Source organism: Antedon mediterranea, chromosome 6 (assembly GCF_964355755.1).
Source record: "Antedon mediterranea chromosome 6, ecAntMedi1.1, whole genome shotgun sequence".
In the NCBI taxonomy this organism is placed as follows: domain Eukaryota; kingdom Metazoa; phylum Echinodermata; class Crinoidea; order Comatulida; family Antedonidae; genus Antedon; species Antedon mediterranea.
This window is the reverse complement of record NC_092675.1, coordinates 25,062,617-25,085,909: the sequence shown is the minus strand read 5'-3', so window position 1 is coordinate 25,085,909 and position 23,293 is coordinate 25,062,617. Positions and strand designations below refer to the sequence as shown.

Here is a 23,293-nt window from a genome sequence, read left to right as displayed (position 1 = left end):
ATATATATATATATATATATATATATATTTGGCGCATATAGCGTTTCATACGTTTCAGGAAAAATCGAAACGCCGACTGGTGGACTAACATAAAAAAGACAAATACAGTCTTGGGGCATGGAGCTATAAAATGTTATACCTCCATGCTTGGGGCAAGTCTACCTCGATTATGATATATCCCATCACCCTATTGCCCAGGAAGTCATTGGCACAGCTATATTATTGGAAACTGCTATTATTACTGACGATCGTAAAGTTTCAGTCCCACTATACTACTAAATTTGCATAATTTTGTTTAAACAGTAATACATTTTTTAAAATTATTATTAAAAACGAAATTAGCACAGAACGGTAACGTAACAAATGACAACGGTAATTATGTAAAAATAAAAAAATAAAAAACATAAAACATATAAACACATCAACAAACAAAATGTCCTAGATTAATCAAGGACAAGCATAAACTCTATTTCAGTACTTTGTTCAAACCTTAAATTTACAACTAATTTACAATGAATATTTACACAGATTAGTTTAACGGTTATTTCATATTGATGAAGGTAGTTAAATTTCTTAGGTCACATGACGGCTTATTATCTGTAAATTCAATTAGTAGGCCTGTCTATCAGACAGTAATTATGCATAACAATAATTATTATAGAGACGCGTAAATAGGCTTATATATTTCCTTACACTATGAACATTTTGAATACGGACTAGGGCGCACGTACCCCAGACAATTCAGCAAGAAGCATTAGATGAGGCCTAATTCAACCTTTTCTACAGACAGCTAAGAATATTAATCATATTTAACACACGTATTATGAAAGCATGGATCTTACATACCATTACAAAGTTAACAAGATATCGACTAAACAGCTGCTTAGAAATCATTTGCGTGCAAGCGTAATTTACTAAATTTATTAAATTCCAAATATTATGGAAAACACATTAACTATTTGCACAACTCCCATCGCAAGCGTTTATACATAAGTTGGGGTGAATGTTCTATGTTTTGTGCGAAAGGTAAAGGTAGGTGGGACATGATTATACTCATGCATATCTTCTTTTGGACGTAGAGTTCTTGCTCTACTTTCTTTAACCCAATTCGATGTTTTCGCTTCTACTGAGAAAGACACGGTGGAAACTAAATCTAAAGAACTGTCAGAGTGATAAAATTCTCTGTCAATTTTTTCATTTTCTTCACACAGTGTGGTGAGCTTATCGTTCGATAGACATAAACTATTTAACTCCATCCCGAAGCTGTGTTGGCCGTGATCGCCATGATCACTTTCGGTAAGCGAGCGCCTGGCTAACTTACGACGATGAGCGTCCACACCACCGTTTGAACCACCACCAACTCTCATCATACCTAACGAAAACGAAATACAAACTAGGTTTAGACACGCATATGAATATCATATTATTGGTTCTTCATAAAGCTTGGTTTCCACTAGGGCGCAACGCAAGGACGTAAACGCAACGCAAGGACGTAAACGCAACGCAAGCGTATTGACCAATGCCACGCGACAGTTCGAATAACCTATCGCCTGTGATTGGTCAACTCACTTACGTCCTTGCGTTGCGTCCTAGTGGGCACCAAGCTTAAAGCTTTTTAGGGGGTTACCCCGGTGAACTGGTTCACAAAATAGTCCCTGTATTAGGGGGATTACCACCTATCTGATAGGACAGTGATTAATTCAGTATTGGTAATCCTTGGCCACATTGCCTAAAGACATAACATAAATAAAATGAAATAAATAAAACTAAACACAATATGTAGAAGAAGAATATTGAAAATTCAATTTTTAAATTACAAACAGCCTACCTCCACTAAGACCAAGTGTGAATGATTGGTATGTCTGTGTATAACCTGCTACGTCATACGATTTCCTTAAAGAACAACTTTTTAATATAAAAAATGTATTTACTCATTAGTAATAATATAAATTCAGAGTGAAGAGAACAAATATACATAAATATTAAAATTATTGAGATTTGATAACTGCTTCAAATTAGCTTGGTTAATTCCGGACAGAAGATTTCCTACTCTGACGTGATTGCACTCGAATCCACGACCTCCAATCACTAACATGGCGTCTAGACCGAGTTTGCGATGATGGTCGACAGGTGTATTAGTAAGTACAATTACGTCATCAACATTTTTATACTCTTTATTACATTATGCTAATGATAAATAATAGGCCTATTATACTATGTTCATACAAACTACAAGGATATAGGCGAACATCATAAAATGTCAGATAGGCCTACTAAGGTAATTTAGCATTCATAGGCTAATACTGGTAGATATACAATTGATTAGTATGAAACTAACACTACATTTTCATAATAATAATAATTTTTATTTACCGATTTCGACGTTTACAACAACATACACAGCAGCAGCATCCAATTAAAAGTAAAAACACGCCAGCACAGGTTCCAATGATTATGAATAAAATATCACTATCAGAACCTACAGTAGAACAATATAAACATTAAAAGTACAACATGGGTGTATTAAATAAACCAACAATTACAAAAGATAATACATATAAAATAGACTCACCAGAGGATTTTACAATAACTGTCACCGTATTGTTTGAAGATTGAGGTGGCTTTCCGCTGTCTTGTATACGAACTCTGATTATATATTTATTCCTAACTTTAGAATCTAGTTTTGCCTTAATCTGAAGAATAGATGTATTATCTAAAAAATAAAAATGATGAATGAATGTTATGGAGTTAGATAACTTTTAAATATGGTCTTGCAGTAGTCTGATGAATAGACGTAGACGTAGTAGACGTAGTACCTAATAGACGTAGTACCTAATAGACGTAGTACCTAATAGACGTAGTACCTAATAGACGTAGTACCTAATAGACGTAGTACCTAATAGACGTAGTACCTAATAGACGTAGTACCTAATAGACGTAGTACCTAATAGACGTAGTACCTAATAGACGTAGTACCTAAACAGAAGTAATAAAACTGTTTAGAAACATTATTCCTACCTGAAGTATATACATATACTTGACAGACTTTGACAGACTATATAAGCAACAATAGATTAAAAAAATATATACCATTTTGATCTATGAGGGCGAAGTAACTGCATATATCTGGATCATCCGAGCAAATTAACTCAAACGAGAATGGACCTTGATTTTGAACCTCGTCTATGTCCATAGCTTTAATTAGAACAACTTGGTAAGGAGGAACTACCGTGTCCAACACAACGGGGTCGTGTTCCATGCGGATCAAAGGGCCATTGTCATTGACGTCTAAGACTTTGATATGTACAGCAGTGGATGTGGATGATGATGGTGAACCTATCAATTAGAATAATATTATTCAACTAATGTTTAAAAATATTCTCGTTACAAATCATACATATTTCATCCTCCACCAACACTTCACTTCAATACTCACCAGATATAACGACCCGATACAAAACAGTATGCCTGCGACAATTCACAACATGCAGTATCGAATCTTCTAACAGCAACCTTAATCAAGTAAGATACTGTTCTGACACTATATATTATCGTCTTTGGTATGTTTCCATCTGCAGACACGATACTGCGAGCTGCATAATTGTGGGTAGACATGAAACCACACAAAATTGCCTACGATATTACTATCACAAATACTGCAAAATTATGTAATGTTTTAATCAATCACCACAATGTTGTGATTATGGGGGTACATGTCGTCATTTCTGCTGTCACGTATTAAAACATTTACCTTGGTCTTGGGCAACTACAATAATGGTATGACTATCTTCTTTCTCCCTATCAAGTCCTCCTTTTACATAGATACTTCCATTTACACTATCGATATCAAAGAGTTTATCAGATCCAGTGATGGAGTATCTGTACGAAAAATAAAACACGATGGATAATTATTTCCACATTAATGAGTAGTATACGGGGATGTGTGTAAGATGAATTCACCTATAATACTAGACAGAGTTGTTGTGTGAAGATTGTGAGAAAGTAAGAGCAATTCTTATAAATTAATGTAATCAATGAAAAGACAAAAAGTATACTGGTAATTTAATTTTGACTTAAATTTACTTTTACTAGTATATAATAGTATCTTGTTTTTTAACAAAAAGAAACAACCATAAATAATGATGCACTAAACGCAAAAAAAAAAACAACCCAAAAGATAAGGAATATATCATAGATTATTCCCAATCCTAATTTGTGCTTTCAATTTATAAAAATACCCAAATACCGCACTTACCGGATAACACCATTAAATCCTGGGTCTTGATCTGTTGCCGTGACTGCCACAAGATTTGTCCCAATTATAACATTCTCCAAAACAGACACATTCCAGCTATTTTTGGTAAATCTCGGAGCGTAATCATTAACATCTTCAACATCAACGGTGACGTTGAATCTCCGGCTGAATTTGGCTTGGGAGGCATTGAATGCTATGCTGTAAGTATTCTTGTCTTGATAATGAAGAATCTGTACGTACCAAATAATGAAAAATACTAACTTCTCAATCATATTGATTTATATATTATTTCAGTACATACAATTGAAAATATATTTATTAGATGAAATGTATACAATGTAGCACCTCTCTTCAATCGTAAAGCTATACATATATATATGTTCGTATCACCATTGAGTCGTGCGTTACAGTCTTTCGTTCGTAAAATAATATAAGATTGGTTTCCACTAGGACGTAACGCAAGGACGTAAACGCAACGCAAGCGTTTTAACCAATGACAAGCGAAGTTACAGACAGTTAGCAATCACAAGCGAATAAGCCATCGCTTGTGATTGGTCAATTCATCTGCGTTGCGTTACGTCCTTGCGTTGCGTCGCTAGTGGGAACCACGCTTTAAGAACGTAAGCATAACGTAGGTAATTTGATCAATCACGGCACGATGCATCATCAATCCCGTCGTGATTGATAAAACTATACCATAAAACATATGTCTCTGTGGTCTAGTGGTATGATACTCACCCTGTAAGCAAGAGATTGCAGGTTCGAATCCCGCCAGAAAATGTTTTCATACAACTAAAAATACAAAACTTTCGCCGATGAACTATGCTCGACGCGATTATGAGATCATGTTCCGAATATGAGCAATGTTTAAATAATTTGACAGTAGCCTATACATATTTCAATTTTGTTTCCTTTACCTTATTCACTCGAATAACTGCATTTTGTTTATTAACAGGATTTACGTCTAGTAGAAATGTCGAAGACTCATCACCTATGAGGGAAAATGAAATCTCAGCGTTTTCACCAATGTCCATGTCTTGAGCGTAAATGGTAGCAACGCTATATCCAATGTCTACTCCTTCTGGTATCTTAGCTTTAGATACGTCTTGAAATGTAGGTTGGTTGTCATTTATGTCCATGATACTAATTGTCACTGTACAGGTTGCTTAAATGTGAAACAATAGAGTATTGATTACCAATGTCAAAGAGATGTTCCTCATTCTATAGTATTAGAATTGAATATCTAAAACACAGGAAATTAACAAAGTATTTACTGATTAAGTGTTACATCGTGAGATCAACATCGTCGAGTGTCTTGATGTAAATAATAAAAGCATGATTCACACTGACCTGCAGCATTTGAGTCCGTATCTGTAGCCAGTACTTCAAGAAAATATGTGTTTTGTTCTTCTCTATCAAATACGCTTAGTGTAGTGATGTCACCAGATGGAGCCACTTTGAACAGACCACCAATATCATTATTCACGACTCTAGAGTTAGAAGACGATGGTGAAAGAGAATATGCAATATCTGCATAACCACCAGTGTCGGCATCTGTAGCAGATATCCTCGTCACAAACGTTCCTTTAGAAACAAATTAAAAATACTAAAGTAAAAACGTAGGCTTCATACTAAAGGTTCACATAAATAATAATTCATCCGATTCCAGTATTTAAAGTGATGGTTAGAATTTTTGTTTTAAAAATTATGTTAAAACTTACCTACTGGAAGGTCCTCATCGATGTTACCAATATACTGAGGACTTAAAAACAACGGTATATTGTCATTGATATCCTTAACGCGTATAGTAACCTCTGTTGCAGACGATAAGCCTTCACCATTACCATCAGTCGCAATTACCAGAAAGGTATAATCAGTTCTTAGTTCACGGTCCAACTGCCTTGTAATATTTAAGTCACCGGTTAGCCGGTCTATGGTGAACGCCCCGTCGCGTACGCCGTAGAGAGAGTACCAAATGCTGCCAAACGGGTCGACATCCTCTGTTGCAAGAATCTAAACGGAAAGTTTGTAAAAAAAGAGGAAATACAGATAACTTAATACAATTTCACCAACTATATTAAAGAAAGAAATGTAACTTAGGAAAACTTAGAATAACAATTAAAAATTAGATCCTAACTAAAAAATTAATCTTACAGTCAATAATGTAGTTTCTTGTGTATAAACTGTGCCCTCACTGATCGAGACTTCGTATCGTGGTTGAGAAAATCTTGGAGCTTCATCGTTTACATCAGTAACTTCAATACGCAAAGTTGTAGTTGTATTGTGAACACCATCAGTGGCAGCGTACGTCAATTGATACAATTGGATACTTTCAAAGTCTAGTCTTTTTGATAGGATTATTTCTCCTGTGGCAGAGTCAACTTTAAATGTGTCATGCTTGTATAATGTATGAATCTGACTGTCAATAACTCTATTTGTATTTCCATATAAAAGTAGATGCTCCACTTTATCTAAGTTTATAAAAATAATAAAGTACATAATAGTAAAGTAAGTAGAGTAAAGTAAAATAGAGTAAAATTAAAAGTTTCATAAATATGTATACTATAGTGCGATACAGGCGAACCAATCGAGACATTTGAATAAACTCAGGAGTGTTTTAAGGTAGCGTTTATTCGAGCATGGTGTTTATTTATTTGTGTGTGTATTTATGGTGTGTATTTATAATAAAATAAATGCTTTCTAGATATGAAAAAAACTAACAATTAATTTCAAGAACTGCTAAAATACAGTAAAACGTCTATCAAAACGTTTGGTAAATTTAACATCATGACAGTAAATGAATTTTACTACAAATGGAAATGAGTTGCAAATTAGAGAGGTTTCGCAATCTTACGAATACGATAACGAAAACGGACACGTATTCGTTTTCGTAAGCCATAAAAAAATCTGTTTCGCATGGCAACGAAATATTGAGGCGCGTCCAAAATTTGACTGCGGTAAATTTGAGCGAAGCGCAGGTACGTGTTGCTTGGTGCTTGGCTGCCTAGGCCTAGCGTAACATCAAAGCGAGTGAGGACTTTAAAAACTGCTATTTATCAAAATTGAATTGGCATTTTAGTAAATTACTTTAGTAAATTACTTTCAATAAATCTATAATTATATTATAATCATGAATCATTCCTGATTAAAATGCAAAATGTGCAAATAGATCAAAAACTATACTCGTTTTGTAGTTACGAATATGACTGGTGATATTCGTTAACACGAATACGCTTTACGAATATGAAATGGGGATCAGCTCAAAAGTTTCACAAATGTATGACGTATCCGTTTTCATTATCGTATTCGTAAGATTCCGAAACCTCCCTATTAACAACGTAATTGGGAACTTATATGGTAAAAGTTGCCATCCCGTTTTCGTTTTTCACACGAACAGCTTCTTCAGAATAATGAAGGTAAATTTAACATCTCAGTTTTCAATTGTTTGTTAATAGAAATTTCGAAACTCATCGTTGTATTCTGTTTAATAAATAAACTCTAGATAGATTGATTTAGACCATAGTATACATACCAGTGTCAGCATCAGTTGCACTAACTGTAAGCACGACTGTGTTAACCATTGTATCTTCTTTTAGTACAACATTGTAACTATCTTTTTCAAATTCGGGGAAATTGTCATTTAGATCAAGGACATTTACAGTAAATGTTCTGTTATCTAGAACAAAAGAAAAGAATAAAGTTTTATTTATGCAGAATACAGAATACAGAAATTTATTGGTCCAAAAAGAAATTCGTTTCGTTGACAAGCTCTCAAACAATTAATTATAAATATAAAAAATCATAAATACAAAAATACATCATCAATTGATCACAACTAAAACATTACATTTATAACTTAAAAAAATAATCATCATTAATATCGTTATCATAATTATTACTGTGACAAACCTTCTAATTCTGGAGGTCTGCTGTCGTCTGCATTAATCGAAAAATGATACGAGGCTTTTGATTCTCTATCGTATTCGGCACCTTTGATTGTTTTAAGATTCTTAGAGATTTTAAAAAAGTCACAGTCATTATTTCCTACTTCACATCTGCCTGAGTAACCCACCTACATCAATAGTAATGAAGTTAGTTATGTTTCACTGACTGACAATTATTGTATTGTTTTAGTTTTATTTAATATCCTATATTACGATATTCAACATTGAATATTAGGAACGTTAAACCATGGACCTATCTAATTTATAGGTCCATGGTTAAACTGCCCGATGGTATACTGGCAATTAATATATTGTGAAACGATAAAGATAAGGAAATCTATGAGAATTAGAAAAATCCGACCCAAGCGAGATCCAAACTTGGAACCTTCAATAAGATGGTGTTTGGCATGTTGTGCAGGTTAGGGAGGACAGACAATATTGTCACAAAATGTATTTATGAATTTGCTTTTCCTTCATCCAATCTACATGGTAGATGGATGAAGCTATTATTCTAACCACGTAACTATGTGGCGTAGGTTTTTTCTTATATATCTATATATATATATATATATATTTGTTATATTTATAATAATGTACACTAATTTGTTACTGAGCTATGGAGAATTTTTTTCGAAATAAAAGATGAATGAATGAGAGTATATATAGACCTATAGCTCTTCTGGCTGATTTACTTTGTCATTTTGATTTAGCTTTTCGCTTTTTTTTGTATCTCTATTGAGATCTAGCCACTGATAACCACAGCATTGTCATTTTTTTTCAGTAATTTGCCTTTGGATTCATATATATATATAAATACCGTTAATTGATTAATTTTCAGCATAAAGTGTCACCGGGTGGTTTTCTTCTATGAAAATTTAGATATTTAAAAAATCAAAGATGGCATCTCAATCCATTGGAGTTGAAATATTTTGAAGCACAATGTTTTAGAAAGCATTCATTATAGTATGACTATATATTATTACTATATTTTGACTGTCGTAATCATACGCTTGTAGTTTTAATACGTCTTCTTTCGTTTCGGGTCTTTCGACAATATTTGCTGATAAGCTACCGGGCAGGAAGAAACGAGGCGCTTCATTTACATCTAGTACACTAATGTTGACTGTCGCATATAGGCAATGTTCCTCTGTTAAATCACAGGCTCCTATCGTTAATTGATACCTGGCCGAAACAAAATATAAAAAAAACACACGTGTTTACATTAGTAGGTCATTCAATGAAATACAATTAGTTGTCTAATTCATTGAATGTATTGTTTTTACCGAAAAGAACATTATTATTATTATTATTGTAATTACAATTACGCGGTAAAAAATAGCATTATATATTGTATAGGAAATGTTTTTGAACTTCCTTTTCGGCTTATAACTAGGCCTACTTTATTGTTATTCTTACGTGTTGACTGATTCACAGTCCAGTGCTTGATTTACTCTAACAGTCCCATTCGTGTCGATTGAGAAGGTATGTAGTGACTGTTCATCTATCATATATGTAACTTTACCATCGGCTTTCACTGTAAACACATACTCATTCTGATTTCGATTTTCTAATATGCTCTTCTTTATGGGTGGATATATGCGCCACGTAGGCAGCGGGTCTGCTGTTTGTGATACTATACTAATTACGATCCGCGTAGTATCATACTGATTGACTGAATCCGTAGCACGCCCTGTAAGTGTCCATTTGTTTTTCTACAATAGAGAATGTTAAAGGTTAACAGGTCAGGATCCTGAATACACATATTTCATATGGCAAATTTTGAGTAGTAAGTCGATTTAGTTCAGTTTTGTATACTGTACTTTTCAAAGAAAAGAACATCAAACAGATTATATAGAAACTATATAATGTAAATGCCACGGTTTCTGTGTCTATTATTCATATACAAATAAATAAATTTGCATAGAAATTTATGTTAATTTAGGCAAATAGAAATATCATTCTTTGTCAAGGTTTTGGGCCTATTTTAAAGATAAAGTGCACATTTCGTATTTTTACGTCATGCTGACGGGTTTTCATCTCGTTTTAGCATTTGTAGCACGATGTACACTGACCCTATATTCTTACCCGCTTTATCGCCGAGAATCACTATATTATAGTTTAAATGTCATCATAGAGTGGGCAATAAACATTTAGTGTTATTTTTTAATGTTTACTTACCTTTGAGTCTGATGGCAGACTTTTTTTAAGAATCAATCTACCACTTTCAAGTGTAAAATAGTCAATATTTTCATTCTCGTTTAATGGATATAGTGTGTATGATAGTTCTTCGTCACCATCATCCGGATCTTGAGCTTGGATTTTCAACAACTCAGTGCCTACTTCAGTATTCACGTCTATTTTACCTGTTTAGCACAAGATGTGATACACTTATCATTGGTAATAGATCTGTAATAGCGTTGTAACTTGTGATTATTATGCTTGCCTTCCAATCCCATTGTCCAGGGTTTAAAACTGAATCAATCCTAACCATAACTCACGATTCCACCCCCTAAAGGCCAACTAAGACAGTGTCGTACGACGAGGTCCGACGAAACGTCTTAACTCGTCGGTGCTGTCTGAGTTGCATCCCTGAGATAGCGTCGAGCGTAGTTTTTAGGTCGTCGGGAGAATATTAAACATGTTTAACTTTCTCACGACGAGATGGTTCGTCGGGCCGTAGTCGTACGACGCTGTCTGAGTTGGCCTTAAGTCTTATTTTTAGTTTAAGCACAACATAGTTTAGTCATATTGATAATGCGCGACCAAGGGGAAACATATTTTTACGTATAAAAAAACATTGTACCACCCTAAACTGTAATCCCATAGTTTACAATTATAAAACCGTTCACAATTCGTTGTAACTTACGTGAATATTTTGTAAAATCAAATTTAGGACTGTTGTCATTTATATCCATTACGTCAACATGTATAGTACACGTGTTACGCAATTGATATTCCGACGCTTGGTCTGTTGCGATTACAGTTACATTGTAATTAGATTGCAATTCACGATCGAAGCTTTTACGCGTTCGGATAATTCCCTTGTTACCGGGTAGTGTTTTTATAGTAAATGCTTCACTGCTAATATCGTTTAATGAAAACTTCACTTCACCATTTTTTCCTTTGTCGCTATCAACTGCAATGATCTGTGTAAGATAATATACATAGCTAATAAACCATATTAAACGTTGTTTCAGTAGGTTGTATTAGGGCTGTATGTTTTTTAGTGAACACAAACATTTTCGTTTTTTAGATTTTAAATTAAAACGAAAACAGAAAATAGATTAAAGCTACGTTCACAGTGCGTCATTATTCCAGTTCAGTGGTAATCCGGTAGACGCTTTCACGTATGTTTTTCACGACAGAAATTGTGACCATGCTGGGTCGTCAGACAGGAAGCTGTGGCGTTAATGTTGTTTTGTAAGTCATTTTTTTTGCGTGAGTTATTTCTCTAAACTCATAGAACTTCAGTACTTAGTCAAATGATCGAAATAAAACGGAAATTTAGATATTGTAAGTGTAATGTATTGACTGAAACAATTTTCATTTAGCCGACCACACATCACACCAAAGAATGGATATAAAGACACTGTTTATACTGTTAGGACTTACTATTAACTAACTTTCAAATTGTACCTCAAGTTACACTGGTAGGATGATGGATTGTGGCTAACGAACAGGGGGTAATATGCTGTATTGCATTTGGTAAAAAAAATGTGATCAAAACTCTAAAGAGTTAGTGTTAGTCTCAGTATTATTATTAGCGGATAGATTTTTTAGATTGTTCATAGTTTTGTTCATTGTACATATAATATTTGTGTTTAGTCACTGATAATGAATGAAAAGAATAATTGGATGTTTCGCGGTAATGTTACATGATTGAACAAAATAATAAAAAGCAATTACTAACATTTATCACAAATATACCCTTCTGTTTCGCTTCCTGAATCTTTATAGGCGAATAACTAGTGCAATCAGGAAATTCAGGAACGTGCTTGTTTAGATCTTTCATGTCAACAATGACGAACACGTCTTCAATGAATGCAGACTGTAGACCTCCGCGTTCACTGTCTGCGCGACGTGCTTTTACCGTCAACCTGTACGATGGATCCAGACTTTCCGCCGTATCGTTGTCTAGTTTTCCAAGTCTCAAGATGCCTAATGATAAAAAAAAAAATGATGTTTTAATTTTTATCAATCTAATACATTTTAAATAAATGAAAGAGAAACATTACAAGCTTTTGTTGGAAAAATTTAGTAATTTAGTAATCGTTATTGGACATATAAAACAATAATTCGTCATCCTATTTCCAGAAAATAGGCAGTATGTGGGAATATATCGAGGCAACCTAAAATTGTGTACACTATACAACAATGTAAATTGCATTAACAATTAGGATGTTTTTCGTTGTACTGTCAAGTTCTATTGTATTATTATCCTTTAAAAACAGACTGCATTGTGACGATAAACTGAAAATGGATTGGAAACATTATTGTGTGACGATTTAGAGGGCGCCCTACATGATAATGAATTATTATGTTTTGGCCAAATATAATAAATGTATGTTAATGAATAAGATGGTACCTGAATTTCCTTCTATGTCGAAATATCTGGAAGCATCTTCAGGTTTTAGGCTGTATCCTATCTGTTTACCGTTGGGATCGTAAGCAAATACTTGTCCGATGTTATAACCAGGATATGCGTTTCTGTCAACTTCGAACTTATAAAATGGTTCAGAAAATGTAGGTTTTTCATCGGGTATATTTTTCACAGTAATAATGACGTAAGCGCAGGTAAAACGCCCGCGAAGGTCAGTCGCTTTGACCCGAAACCGATGTTCATGATTAGTTTCATAATCCAGACTTTCCAGTGGGTATAAATCACCATACTGTTGATGCACACGAAACATAGATGTATTGCTTGAGATGTAGTATATTCCGTTTGAATCAGCGTCTGGATCTGAAACTTGAACTAAGAGATGGTGTTATTTGTTAAAACTTAGTGGATTTAGTATAAAGTATGTTAAGTTTTTAAACATATAATTTTAAGTAGGGCGTTATTGAGCTGATGAAATATAAATGCGTATGGTAACTTGTTCCATACGCATTGTTTTTGATAATCACAGCAATTGCTACTATAACAAATTATAATTACAATACATAATGCAAACTAGGAAATTAACAAATAAAAATAGAAAAAAGTTGTATGATGACTCAAATGCTGCCTAGATAGATGTGTAAATGTTTACCGCGATCTAATTAAAAAAGACAAACATTTGCATCTACTTTTAAAGTTATCAGTTTTATCAGAATTCAATTACCTCTGCCGACAGGCCTCGTTATATCGTGGTCTTCTCGGATATCAATAAATGTGTACACGTCCTGGGAAAATTGTGGAGCATTGTCGTTAACATCATTGATTAAAACCAGGATCTAAAAATGTAATAATAAACAGCAATGTAATACAAACAAAAAGGATTAAATAGTTCCTACTAATTTAAATTTCGGCTTTATCTGATAAATACAATGATCATGAAAAGGTGATAAATTAAGAGCGTTTCTAAGTGCATAGTAGCTCATAGCCTACAATTACATATTTCAAACTTATATGCCTAAATTAAGAAGAATAATAATAATACCTCCGCTATTGTAAATTGTCCAATTGAATCTGTAGCTTTTACAAGTAAAGTGTAACCAGTACGATATTCACGATCTAGTTGAGATATAACTGTAACTGTCCCATTCGGATGAATTGAATGCTTGACGTCATCTGGTTGTCTTGTCATTGAATAGAAGATGTTACCGTCTGATGGCTGAAACGATCTAGCTTTAACTTCAGTAAGCCTTAATACGTAGAACAATTACTGTGTTAGAATTACCTACTGTAAAATTATATCATTCTTGACACATACGGTATTATGTCTAGCGACAATAAACATAATGTAGTATCGAGTCTCACGACAAAACCTACGTATAAATGGGATTAGGTACTGTATAGGTGTATCATTACACTATACGATATTTATAGTTTAAAGTTTGTTTAGATGTAAATTATATCAATATAACATAATTTTGCAAAGAAATAATTCGCTTACATTGCATGTTGCACGTTATTTTCATCAATAGAAGCAACATATCTTTCTTGTGTAAACTGAGGTGGTTGTGGTGAAGTGTAGATAAATATATCAGCGGCATTGCGATTCTGCGTGCTTCCTTTTTCTGTCACCGTCACCGTAATCCTTAGTACCTTATCAAAAAAAACCTTTGACGAAGGCTTATACTTTAATTTGATTTCCCCAGTTTCAGAATTTACTTTAAATAGGTTGTATGGATCTGAGAATTAAAAAAAATGTAAGAAATTCAATTGACGCATCATAATTATTACAAAAACTGTATGGGTATACGATACTTTTTGATAAAAATAACAGGTTAATAATAGGGATAATAACGCTTAAGTAAGCTATGGCCAAGGGTGTGATATATGCCATAATGCTGGTTATACAAAGCCTAGAAAAAGAGCAACTAGCTCCAGCTACACCGAAATAGCCTAGGCATAAAATCATGGATCCTTCGCTATAATACTGAAATTAATGTCACCATTTTCTTTAGTTTAACCAGCTCTTTGATAAACCAATTGCAAAGAGACTGATATATAAGTTCTTAAAGAGGAAGACCCTTCCTATGAAAGAAGACCCCTGTGACACTTAATTGATATTCATAATGTCAATGCATTTACAACCATATCGTTGTTTCATTATTTATTTCTGAAAATGTGTTAACAAACATAAATGCCTAAGGGGTTTGCGTGGGGTTACTGACGAGGACGTCATTATAATCATATAAACAGGCACACCTACACATAAATGTATGGATAGTCCATAGATATAACATCCAAGAATAAGCTAGATCTCTCTATAATTATTCGTATTTAAAATATGAAATTCTATAATACATACTCCTAAACAACTGCTAAACAATTCGGAACAAAGGCAAACGGGACAACGACATGCAATTTACATCTGCTTCCTGGATAATTAAATTTCCACATTGCTGCAAACATTTAACTTTATTGCTTATCAAAAAAGATGGTATAACATAATATAATACTGTTAAGGAACTGGCGTGTTTGAGTTCAGAACTTTGCTTGACCTTGAAACAGAGTTATATTTCGTAAATGTTCATTAAGCGTGTACATGAAGATTCTATTTTTTTAAATACAGTATTACATTATTCTAAATGATTTTTAACGCTTGTTTAAATGGATATGAATGCTGAATTTGTCATTTTGTGAAGAAAAGCTCAAATATTTGTGAAATACCTGTACTGTAAATGATATGTGTTTTATTGATATTACTTATTAAGTCTTGTTTTTTAAATTACCCCACGTGGAAAGAGATTTTACTTGATTACCCGACGCAAACCAGTAGTAGGTCTAATAACGAACGTGATCACGCCTGGCCACTTAATTTACTTTGAAAACGACAGCTTGTGATCTGGTCGGGGCTGGAGTTCTATGTATTTCATTCAATTACTGTACTTGATTTTAAACTACCAATAGCATAAATTAAGATACGGAACAGGAGTGGATTGGGAAATAAACCGAAATAATCCGGAAATCAGTACAATACAATACATACAATGATCTTGTTGTTGGAAATCTAAATTACCTGAAAATAATCCATACACCACAGGATCTTCTTGGTATTCCGGGTCAACTGCCGATAGTTGGTACACAACGTCATTAGAATCAGAACTTGAAGATATTTGGGCTTTGTACGGTTGGAAAGACATAGTCCAAGACGGCGGTTCATCAACATCCAATACATTTATCTCAAGGTGAACGTTGATAATTTCACCTGTTAAGAAATGGTTGTCTTATTAACGAAAATTACTGTATGTCTGTTTGTGTTTTCTATCATGGCATAAGTCCTTCAAATGGTAAAATTAAGCACTGGAATTTAACCTTATGTCTATTCTTTTAAATATAGTTTTCAGCATTTAGTGGGGCTTTTGGATCTGCCTATATCTATCTTGGTTTCCGAAATAAAACTTGTAAAAGAAATGAGTTGGTCTCGGTTTTAAACAGACTTCACAAGTTTTTAACACATCTGCTATGGTACTGACAACTCACCTTGTTCATTTTTGAAAAGTATAACCTCCACATATTCTCTTTGATTCGTTTCAAAATCAAGTAATTCTTCGAGAACAATTGCTCCGGTTTCTGTTACAGAAAACTTGTTGTGAGAACTTCCTTTTAAAAACGAAACTTCCAATTCATACAAGTTTAAAGACGAAACGTTGTATATAATCGATCCTACTGGCATGCCTTCAGTGACTGATTGGGAAACATTAATTGTTGATGAGAGTTCAGGTTGGAACCTAGAATTACACCCATTGTCAAAGTCGGTGCTCCAAATTATTTCACAATTACATTTTAACAGGAGTTCGTGGAATAACAAAAGAAACACAAAATATAAAATCCAATAATGCATTGTATTTGTAGTGTGTACAGTTGCTGCTGAAACAAATCTGCAATTAACAATCAATACAAAATTCAATAGGCCAACATTAACGATTTATAATAAAAATTCATCACTCTGAATTGTTCCCCATAAATTTACAAATTGCAGTGTAAATAGATAGAACGTTGGTTAGGTTCATTTCAGGCCTGAATATACCACTAAACGCAATAGTAAATATAAGATTGTGGAAACGAAACCATTTAAAACCAAGGAAGATTTTGGTTTAAATCTTACACTAATGTAGTGATAGAACGCGTACAAAACAATACCGAAATGCCTACCGATAAAATAATTCTAAAAAAAAAAACATATCGCACGCTTCACTTCACTTGACAAATTTGATGGGATTAAAATACAAGGTCTAACCAGCGGAACAAGCTTGTATTATTTCGACCATGATTTACCATATATTATCTAAACGTAACATCTTTAACTGGAAAACTATAAAGTGCATTAGCTTGAAAAATTAGTTTGAAAAATTACCACAAGATACATGGTTATCATTTGAAGCAATTTAATACTAGCGCCATTACTTATTGATAGGCTATATTGGTTTCCTAGTTTTCTCGTAATTACGAATTATGATAGCTGTAATAAAATAATACTACAGTGATACGAGGTCACTGAAAAGGTATTTAAAAAGAGAGTAAAAGAAAATAAGAATTTAAAAAATACATGTGTATCATCGATGTATTAAACAATACACTGATAACATTGCTATTCGTAATTTGATGATGTATTATTTTGTATATATTTATATATATATATTTTAAAAATATAATAGTTTGAACATCACAATACCATTTTCTTTCATTTAAATAAACACAGCATTTTATTTCTTGCTTCAATGTGCCTTTTACATTGGAATTCTAAAAGTATAATATTTGTTCATTTTATTCTAACTTTGTTTCTTCCTTCTATGGCAGCAAAATACCAACATAAATTTAAAGAAAATATCAATATTAACTTTAAACGCTTATATTATTCAGTTATATTGTGTATCTAATCATATTATACTGTATTGGTTACTCAGTTATATTTTTACAGTGGTGAGCATATAAATATATATATAAATAATAGTAATTATATTCATTAATTTTGTATCAAACTATAAATGAATGTTGACTTTACAAGTATATCTCTTTTCAAGGAGCATAAATAATAATTACTATAACGATTTTTATTTCCGGGAAGAATGAAATTCAAGTTTTTCCTTGCCTTGTGATATTGCACTCTTAATTAACCTATGATAATGCCGAAAATTAGGCTTCCAATTACTAACTGAATCCTATAATAATCAATAATAACTATCGGTACCGATATTGGTAAATATTGTAGATGTAATTATTTAAGAACGTGTGCATATCATTGGCTATAAAGTTAGGCCTAACTGATCCGTGAAACGGGACGAAAGACAGTCATGTTGTTTAATGAATGGAATATCGTATAAAGAATTTAACGACTTTAACGACGAGTGTGGACGTTTTTAATTTAACGTTACCGTATGAAATAAACAATGAAAAACAAAACTACGTCTTAATACTCAATCGTTATGTCTTCAACTCTGGAAAGAGTCAAGGATAATTCAAACAATAGTTTATCAATTATACAAGGAAGGGTAGGCCTAGTAGCAAAGTTTTATTCTAACAAAACAATACAATGATTTAGGCCCTATACTTACCAATGGATTGTTGAACACCACCTGTACAATAAGCTGTTCCTGTTACAAGCAACACGGAAGACAATGATTAAACAAGTTTAATCAACTTGTAGTTGTATGTTAAACACGCTACTATAACATCCTTCCGGTGGTTTGAAGAGGTAACAAAGGCACTTCAAGATCAATATTTTCACTTTTGAATTCTTCTTTTCTCACCCTTCACCGATAATAACAAGAGGAAAATCATAGAGTTAGTTAATCATTCAATATCATGTTACGATTCGTTTATAATAATTATGATACAAATGATTAAAACAAATTAACAATTTTCATTAAAAAAATTGGGCAAATTGTACAATTACCTCCATAGATTATATATTCGAAATAATAATGTCCTTGTTTTTTGCGCATCTGTTTATATTTATACTTGTTACTACCGTACCCGTTTATTGAATATGTGGTTCCCCGCCCACCCATGGGGTGGTAGCATCAGAGAAGAGTGTAACATCGAAATGAAAACAATGAATTTGTACAAGCAAACAAACCGATTGCTGAAAGAATTATGGGAAAAGAAACTAGATAACAATTTAAAGATAATACCCATGTCCTTTATTTTACGTCTTCGTTTCGTTTTATAAGTAAATAACTTTTTTATTAAATATGCAATATATTTTGTAATAGATAACAGAAAATAGTGTAAACATATATTTTTTTAAAGTGTAGTAAACAAAACAAATATATACATTAAGACAACATTGGGTACTACGTATAGGCCAAAATATTAAAATTATTATTAATATTAAAGAGGATAAAAATAAGAAAATAACGAAAAATGTAGAAAATGCTTAGAGATTATGTAATTGTTGTTTATGAAACATTGAATGAATAAAGGTGGTTCTTAACCACAGAAGAAAAAAAATGTATTATGTAGGCCTACCACTCGTATGTGATGTAAAATATTTAATTCAGAAGTTAATGTATATAAATAAGATAATATTTAATCTCAAACTGGAAAATATGTTTACGCCCTCTTTTTTTGGAAAGAACGAAGGACTGTGTCGTCCGATCCGAGCGAGACAATTATGATATTATTTGCAAGAATCAGTTGACAGACTGTTTTCAATATTAATTTAGCTGTAAATCATCCGAAGCTGTATTAATAAAGGTAAGTAGTTAAGGATAGGTGTAACAAAGCAAACAATAAAGAAATATAGTGTGCTAGGCCCGGGGCTAGGCCTAACTTAGCTAGGCATAGCACATGGCTACAGGGGCATTGGTTGCTTCGACCAGGAAGCAATCATAGTCGTATTGTGTATCTAAGAGTAGTAAACGGATGTTCCGTGTCTTTAACGATTATTGTTATTATTTTAAAGTATGTGTTATTACTACAGTATTACAATGTCTCACCAGTTTTGTGTTGTTGATAAAAACAAATTAATAATCTATGCATCATTTAGTACAGAACATATGATTATGATAATATGAATATCGATTTATTTTTCTGTGTATTTTCTTTCGCGTGTCTCTGAACTGAATAATTAATTTTTCTCATCTTTCATTTATTATCTTATTTCAGTATTTCTCTCTTTATTTTTTATCAATACTAAAGGGACATTCATAGTCTGTATCTAGGCCTACATCATGGATTTTTCAAGCATATGCAAAACTTTCGTTGGCCTTCAATCGTTTCCAGTTATGATTATCTACCTCATTATAGTGATTTTGTCACCATATTATCAGAAAGTCACCAAACCTATTTCACCACAAAAGGTACATTTTAACAATTTATTTTTTAAGCTTATTTATTATATTATATATAGAGATAAATTTGAATTAACATTTTTTCATTTTGTTTCAGTTAATGATTTGCTACAATGTATGTTGTAGTGTGGCTAGTAGCATCACTGGTGTGGTATTTATTATTGCTATATACCAAATGCAGTCTTTGTATCTAATGGAAACATCAGAACTCCTCAAGCAGGCATATCTTCTCTACTGGATGATGAAGAACTTTGAACTGATGGATACTGTGTTTATGATACTACGGCATAAACATCGCCAAATCTCCTTCCTACATGTCTATCATCACGCATCAATGGTTTTACTAACAGATTATGCGTACCACCTTTTCCCATACGTTGGGATTGCATTTATCCCAACTATAAACTCATTTATTCATGTGTGTTTGTACTCTTACTATGCATATACTGCCCTTAATCCAAGCAATCCTCCTGCATGGAAGCGTTATTTAACGCAGCTTCAGATTCTACAGTTTTTACTCGGTGGCATACATGCAATGTACGGTTACGCTTTCCATAACTTCTGTATATACAGTTTAATCTATGCAGTTGTTATGATTTCCCTGTTTTCCAATTTCTATTATCAAGCTTACATTAAAAAGAGGATTAAATCTGTTTAAAAGGTGACCTTGTCTTGACCTTTGATCTTATAGTTGAAAGAAATGACCTAATTATATACACTATAGCATTTCTTCTTTCTCTTTGTTATTCTACTTGATCGACGCATTACTGTATTTTATTGTGGCTTTTGTCATTGCATTGTTAAAAGTTGACTGAATTTTTAAACAGATTACCATTTGCGAACAGTCGTATTTAAAATTGTTATTAATTAAATTTTAAATTCAATATTTTATATTGTTATAAGTACTATGCACAAACATTATTTACTGCTCTTCTTGCCATAATGCAATATTGTTTAATGGTGGCTGTATATGTTTGTAAAAGATGTTTTAATAAAGTACATGTGCAAACAGTTTTATCAATTAATTAAAATGATAAATTATTATTTTATATGTACTATGCACAGAAAGAATTATAGTTTAAATATTGATATACACATATTGGATGTACATTAAGCACACCATTTTATAACAACACTTTTACTTACACTTACATTAAATTGGTGAATATGGCCTAGTTAAAGTTTACTATTGAATATTTAAACATTTATTTAATAATAATAAATATAATAATAAGATTTATACAGCACACATATCCACAAAAGTGCTCAAGGCGCTTGTAAAAACAATGTTATGTATTTCACTATATACATGTCGTAGCTTTAAAAGTATACATATTTCATGAAACAGATGGTATCCTACATACATTTATTATGCAAATGCTCTGTGCTTGGTCACAAACCATATAATTGATGAAATTAGGTGAGACGTAGTAAGGTTACACGGACAAGTGAACATGTAATTATCACCATTCAATAATAAATTGTTTTTGTGAATTAAAAAAAAATATTATCGCTTTTCATCTTTTATTTTGAAATGAATTTTTAAGAATTTGACTCTTCTAGTATTGTTGTCGGTACTCTGCATGTATGTCAATTGTAACTTGTATAATGTATTCTGTAAAAACCTATTAAGCGGATATCTTCAACAAAGATTCCTATTATAGTGGTGTCCAAAAAAAGGGTTCTGCATTGTATACTTGCTGAACTCTTTATCAACAAATTGTTGACGTTGATTTGTTGTTGATTACCAAAATATGAAGCAGGTAGCGTGTTTCCTTAATAAGAGGTAGCGTGTTTCCTCAATAAGCGGTAGCGTGTTTCCTCAATAAGCGATTTATTACTGTATATACCGTACACTATTAGCTACCTAGAACAAGAAAAAAGTAGGCCTATCATTGCATGAAACCAAGTATTTCCTTCTCCCGCCCTAAAGTATATCTGCGTGTAACCTATGCACGTTATTATTGTTATGAATCGTTGTTTGTACTATAATAAAATCAGTAGTTTAAAAATAGACCGTAACAACATAATGCTTTCAATTGTTGTATAATTTTGTCTACTCATTGTATTCTATAATAATTGGTCACAGTACCGGTACGACGGAAATTAACTTATTAACATATAATTGATCTCTTAGAAACGTCTCTTAAATCATATTTAACAGACCGCTTCTGTGTACCTAAATTGCAGTCTTTGTCAGTATTATTCTTTGTCGACCAGTTTTCCGGATACCTGGAATTGGCCCTTATGCAAAAAGAAAAAGAGCGCATTATATTGAATTTACTAAATCCCCCTCTTAACAATGATTTTATTCACGTTGGGAGTAGGATTATTCTGTATTCTTGCATTGTTCTGTTTCATGCCGTTTAAAGATGTTTTATGATATATAGTTCTCTATAGTTTTTAGCGGCAACTAAGACTAAGTATCCAGTTGTAATTCGTATTGTCATCAAATAACATATGACTCTGAGCATAATATCCTTGATACTTTGTGAACAGAATTTTTCAAATGTTTGTATTTTTAGTAATCCTGATCGGAATGGGTGAAAATGTGTCCATGGGCCGAATTTGTTGATACTAATAATTGAGGGCGCTGTTGTCCATAATGGAGACAGCCCATTCCAAAAAGTAAAATAACAATCTTGTTTTCTGGACAGCGCCACCAGGCAACGTATATTATGTAACTTTTTTTTTCTCAAAATCTGAAAAAAAAAGAAGTTATTGTTCACTGAAATGGTTTTGATGATGAATTCCAGTTAGTGCTATATTAGTATGCATCGCGTTTAATCCAAAAGCTTATTTTCTGCTCTAGGCGAAAATAACCATACGCATGCGCACTAGACAACGTTTTCTATACGCGCGAATAACTCTGAAAGACTGAATAACAAACTAATTCTTTCAACAACACTTAATTGAATTAACTTGTCATCATAACAAGAAACGCCTACAAACCTTATACGCTTCCTCTGAGCTTTTCAATTGGTTTTACAAGAAAAATAATGTGATTTTTAAAAATTACAATATAAATTCATAAATACTTTATAGCAAGTAATGATAATATGTTTTTGTTAGAGCTAAGTGAGATATTCTCAGTATTCATACATCAGATCATTTCTGCTGAGACGTTTCGTACCATCATACATACATCATA

General features: G+C 32.7%; 2 protein-coding genes across 3 annotated transcripts; one reads left to right on the top strand and one right to left on the bottom strand.

Annotated features, from left to right (window-relative positions):
- Positions 1 to 36: 36 nt before the first annotated feature.
- LOC140052527 (neural-cadherin-like) lies at positions 37 to 18,449 on the bottom strand. The gene is made up of 25 exons (XM_072098136.1): positions 18,403 to 18,449; positions 16,331 to 16,728; positions 15,867 to 16,055; positions 14,295 to 14,532; positions 13,839 to 14,043; positions 13,521 to 13,632; positions 12,785 to 13,171; positions 12,110 to 12,357; positions 11,066 to 11,345; positions 10,378 to 10,562; positions 9,616 to 9,911; positions 9,183 to 9,381; positions 8,165 to 8,327; positions 7,788 to 7,931; positions 6,410 to 6,726; positions 5,977 to 6,268; positions 5,606 to 5,839; positions 5,173 to 5,420; positions 4,256 to 4,485; positions 3,752 to 3,879; positions 3,091 to 3,336; positions 2,573 to 2,713; positions 2,374 to 2,479; positions 1,829 to 1,905; positions 37 to 1,372 (listed from the first exon to the last, which is right to left on the bottom strand). Exons 2-25 carry the CDS (start codon positions 16,689 to 16,691, stop codon positions 984 to 986), a joined length of 5,415 nt encoding a protein of 1,804 aa, XP_071954237.1. The 5' UTR covers positions 16,692 to 16,728; positions 18,403 to 18,449; the 3' UTR covers positions 37 to 983.
- A 981-nt stretch (positions 18,450 to 19,430) lies between these two features.
- Positions 19,431 to 22,177, top strand: LOC140051308 (very long chain fatty acid elongase 5-like). Of its 2 annotated transcripts, none has more exons than XM_072096477.1 (3): positions 19,431 to 19,546; positions 19,991 to 20,151; positions 20,240 to 22,177. In XM_072096477.1, exons 2-3 carry the CDS (start codon positions 20,023 to 20,025, stop codon positions 20,798 to 20,800), a joined length of 690 nt encoding a protein of 229 aa, XP_071952578.1. In that variant the 5' UTR covers positions 19,431 to 19,546; positions 19,991 to 20,022; the 3' UTR covers positions 20,801 to 22,177. The 2 variants fall into 2 exon arrangements, with proteins under 2 accessions (XP_071952578.1, XP_071952579.1); XM_072096478.1 differs by having other exon boundaries at positions 19,958 to 20,151.
- The last annotated feature ends 1,116 nt before the right edge of the window (positions 22,178 to 23,293 follow it).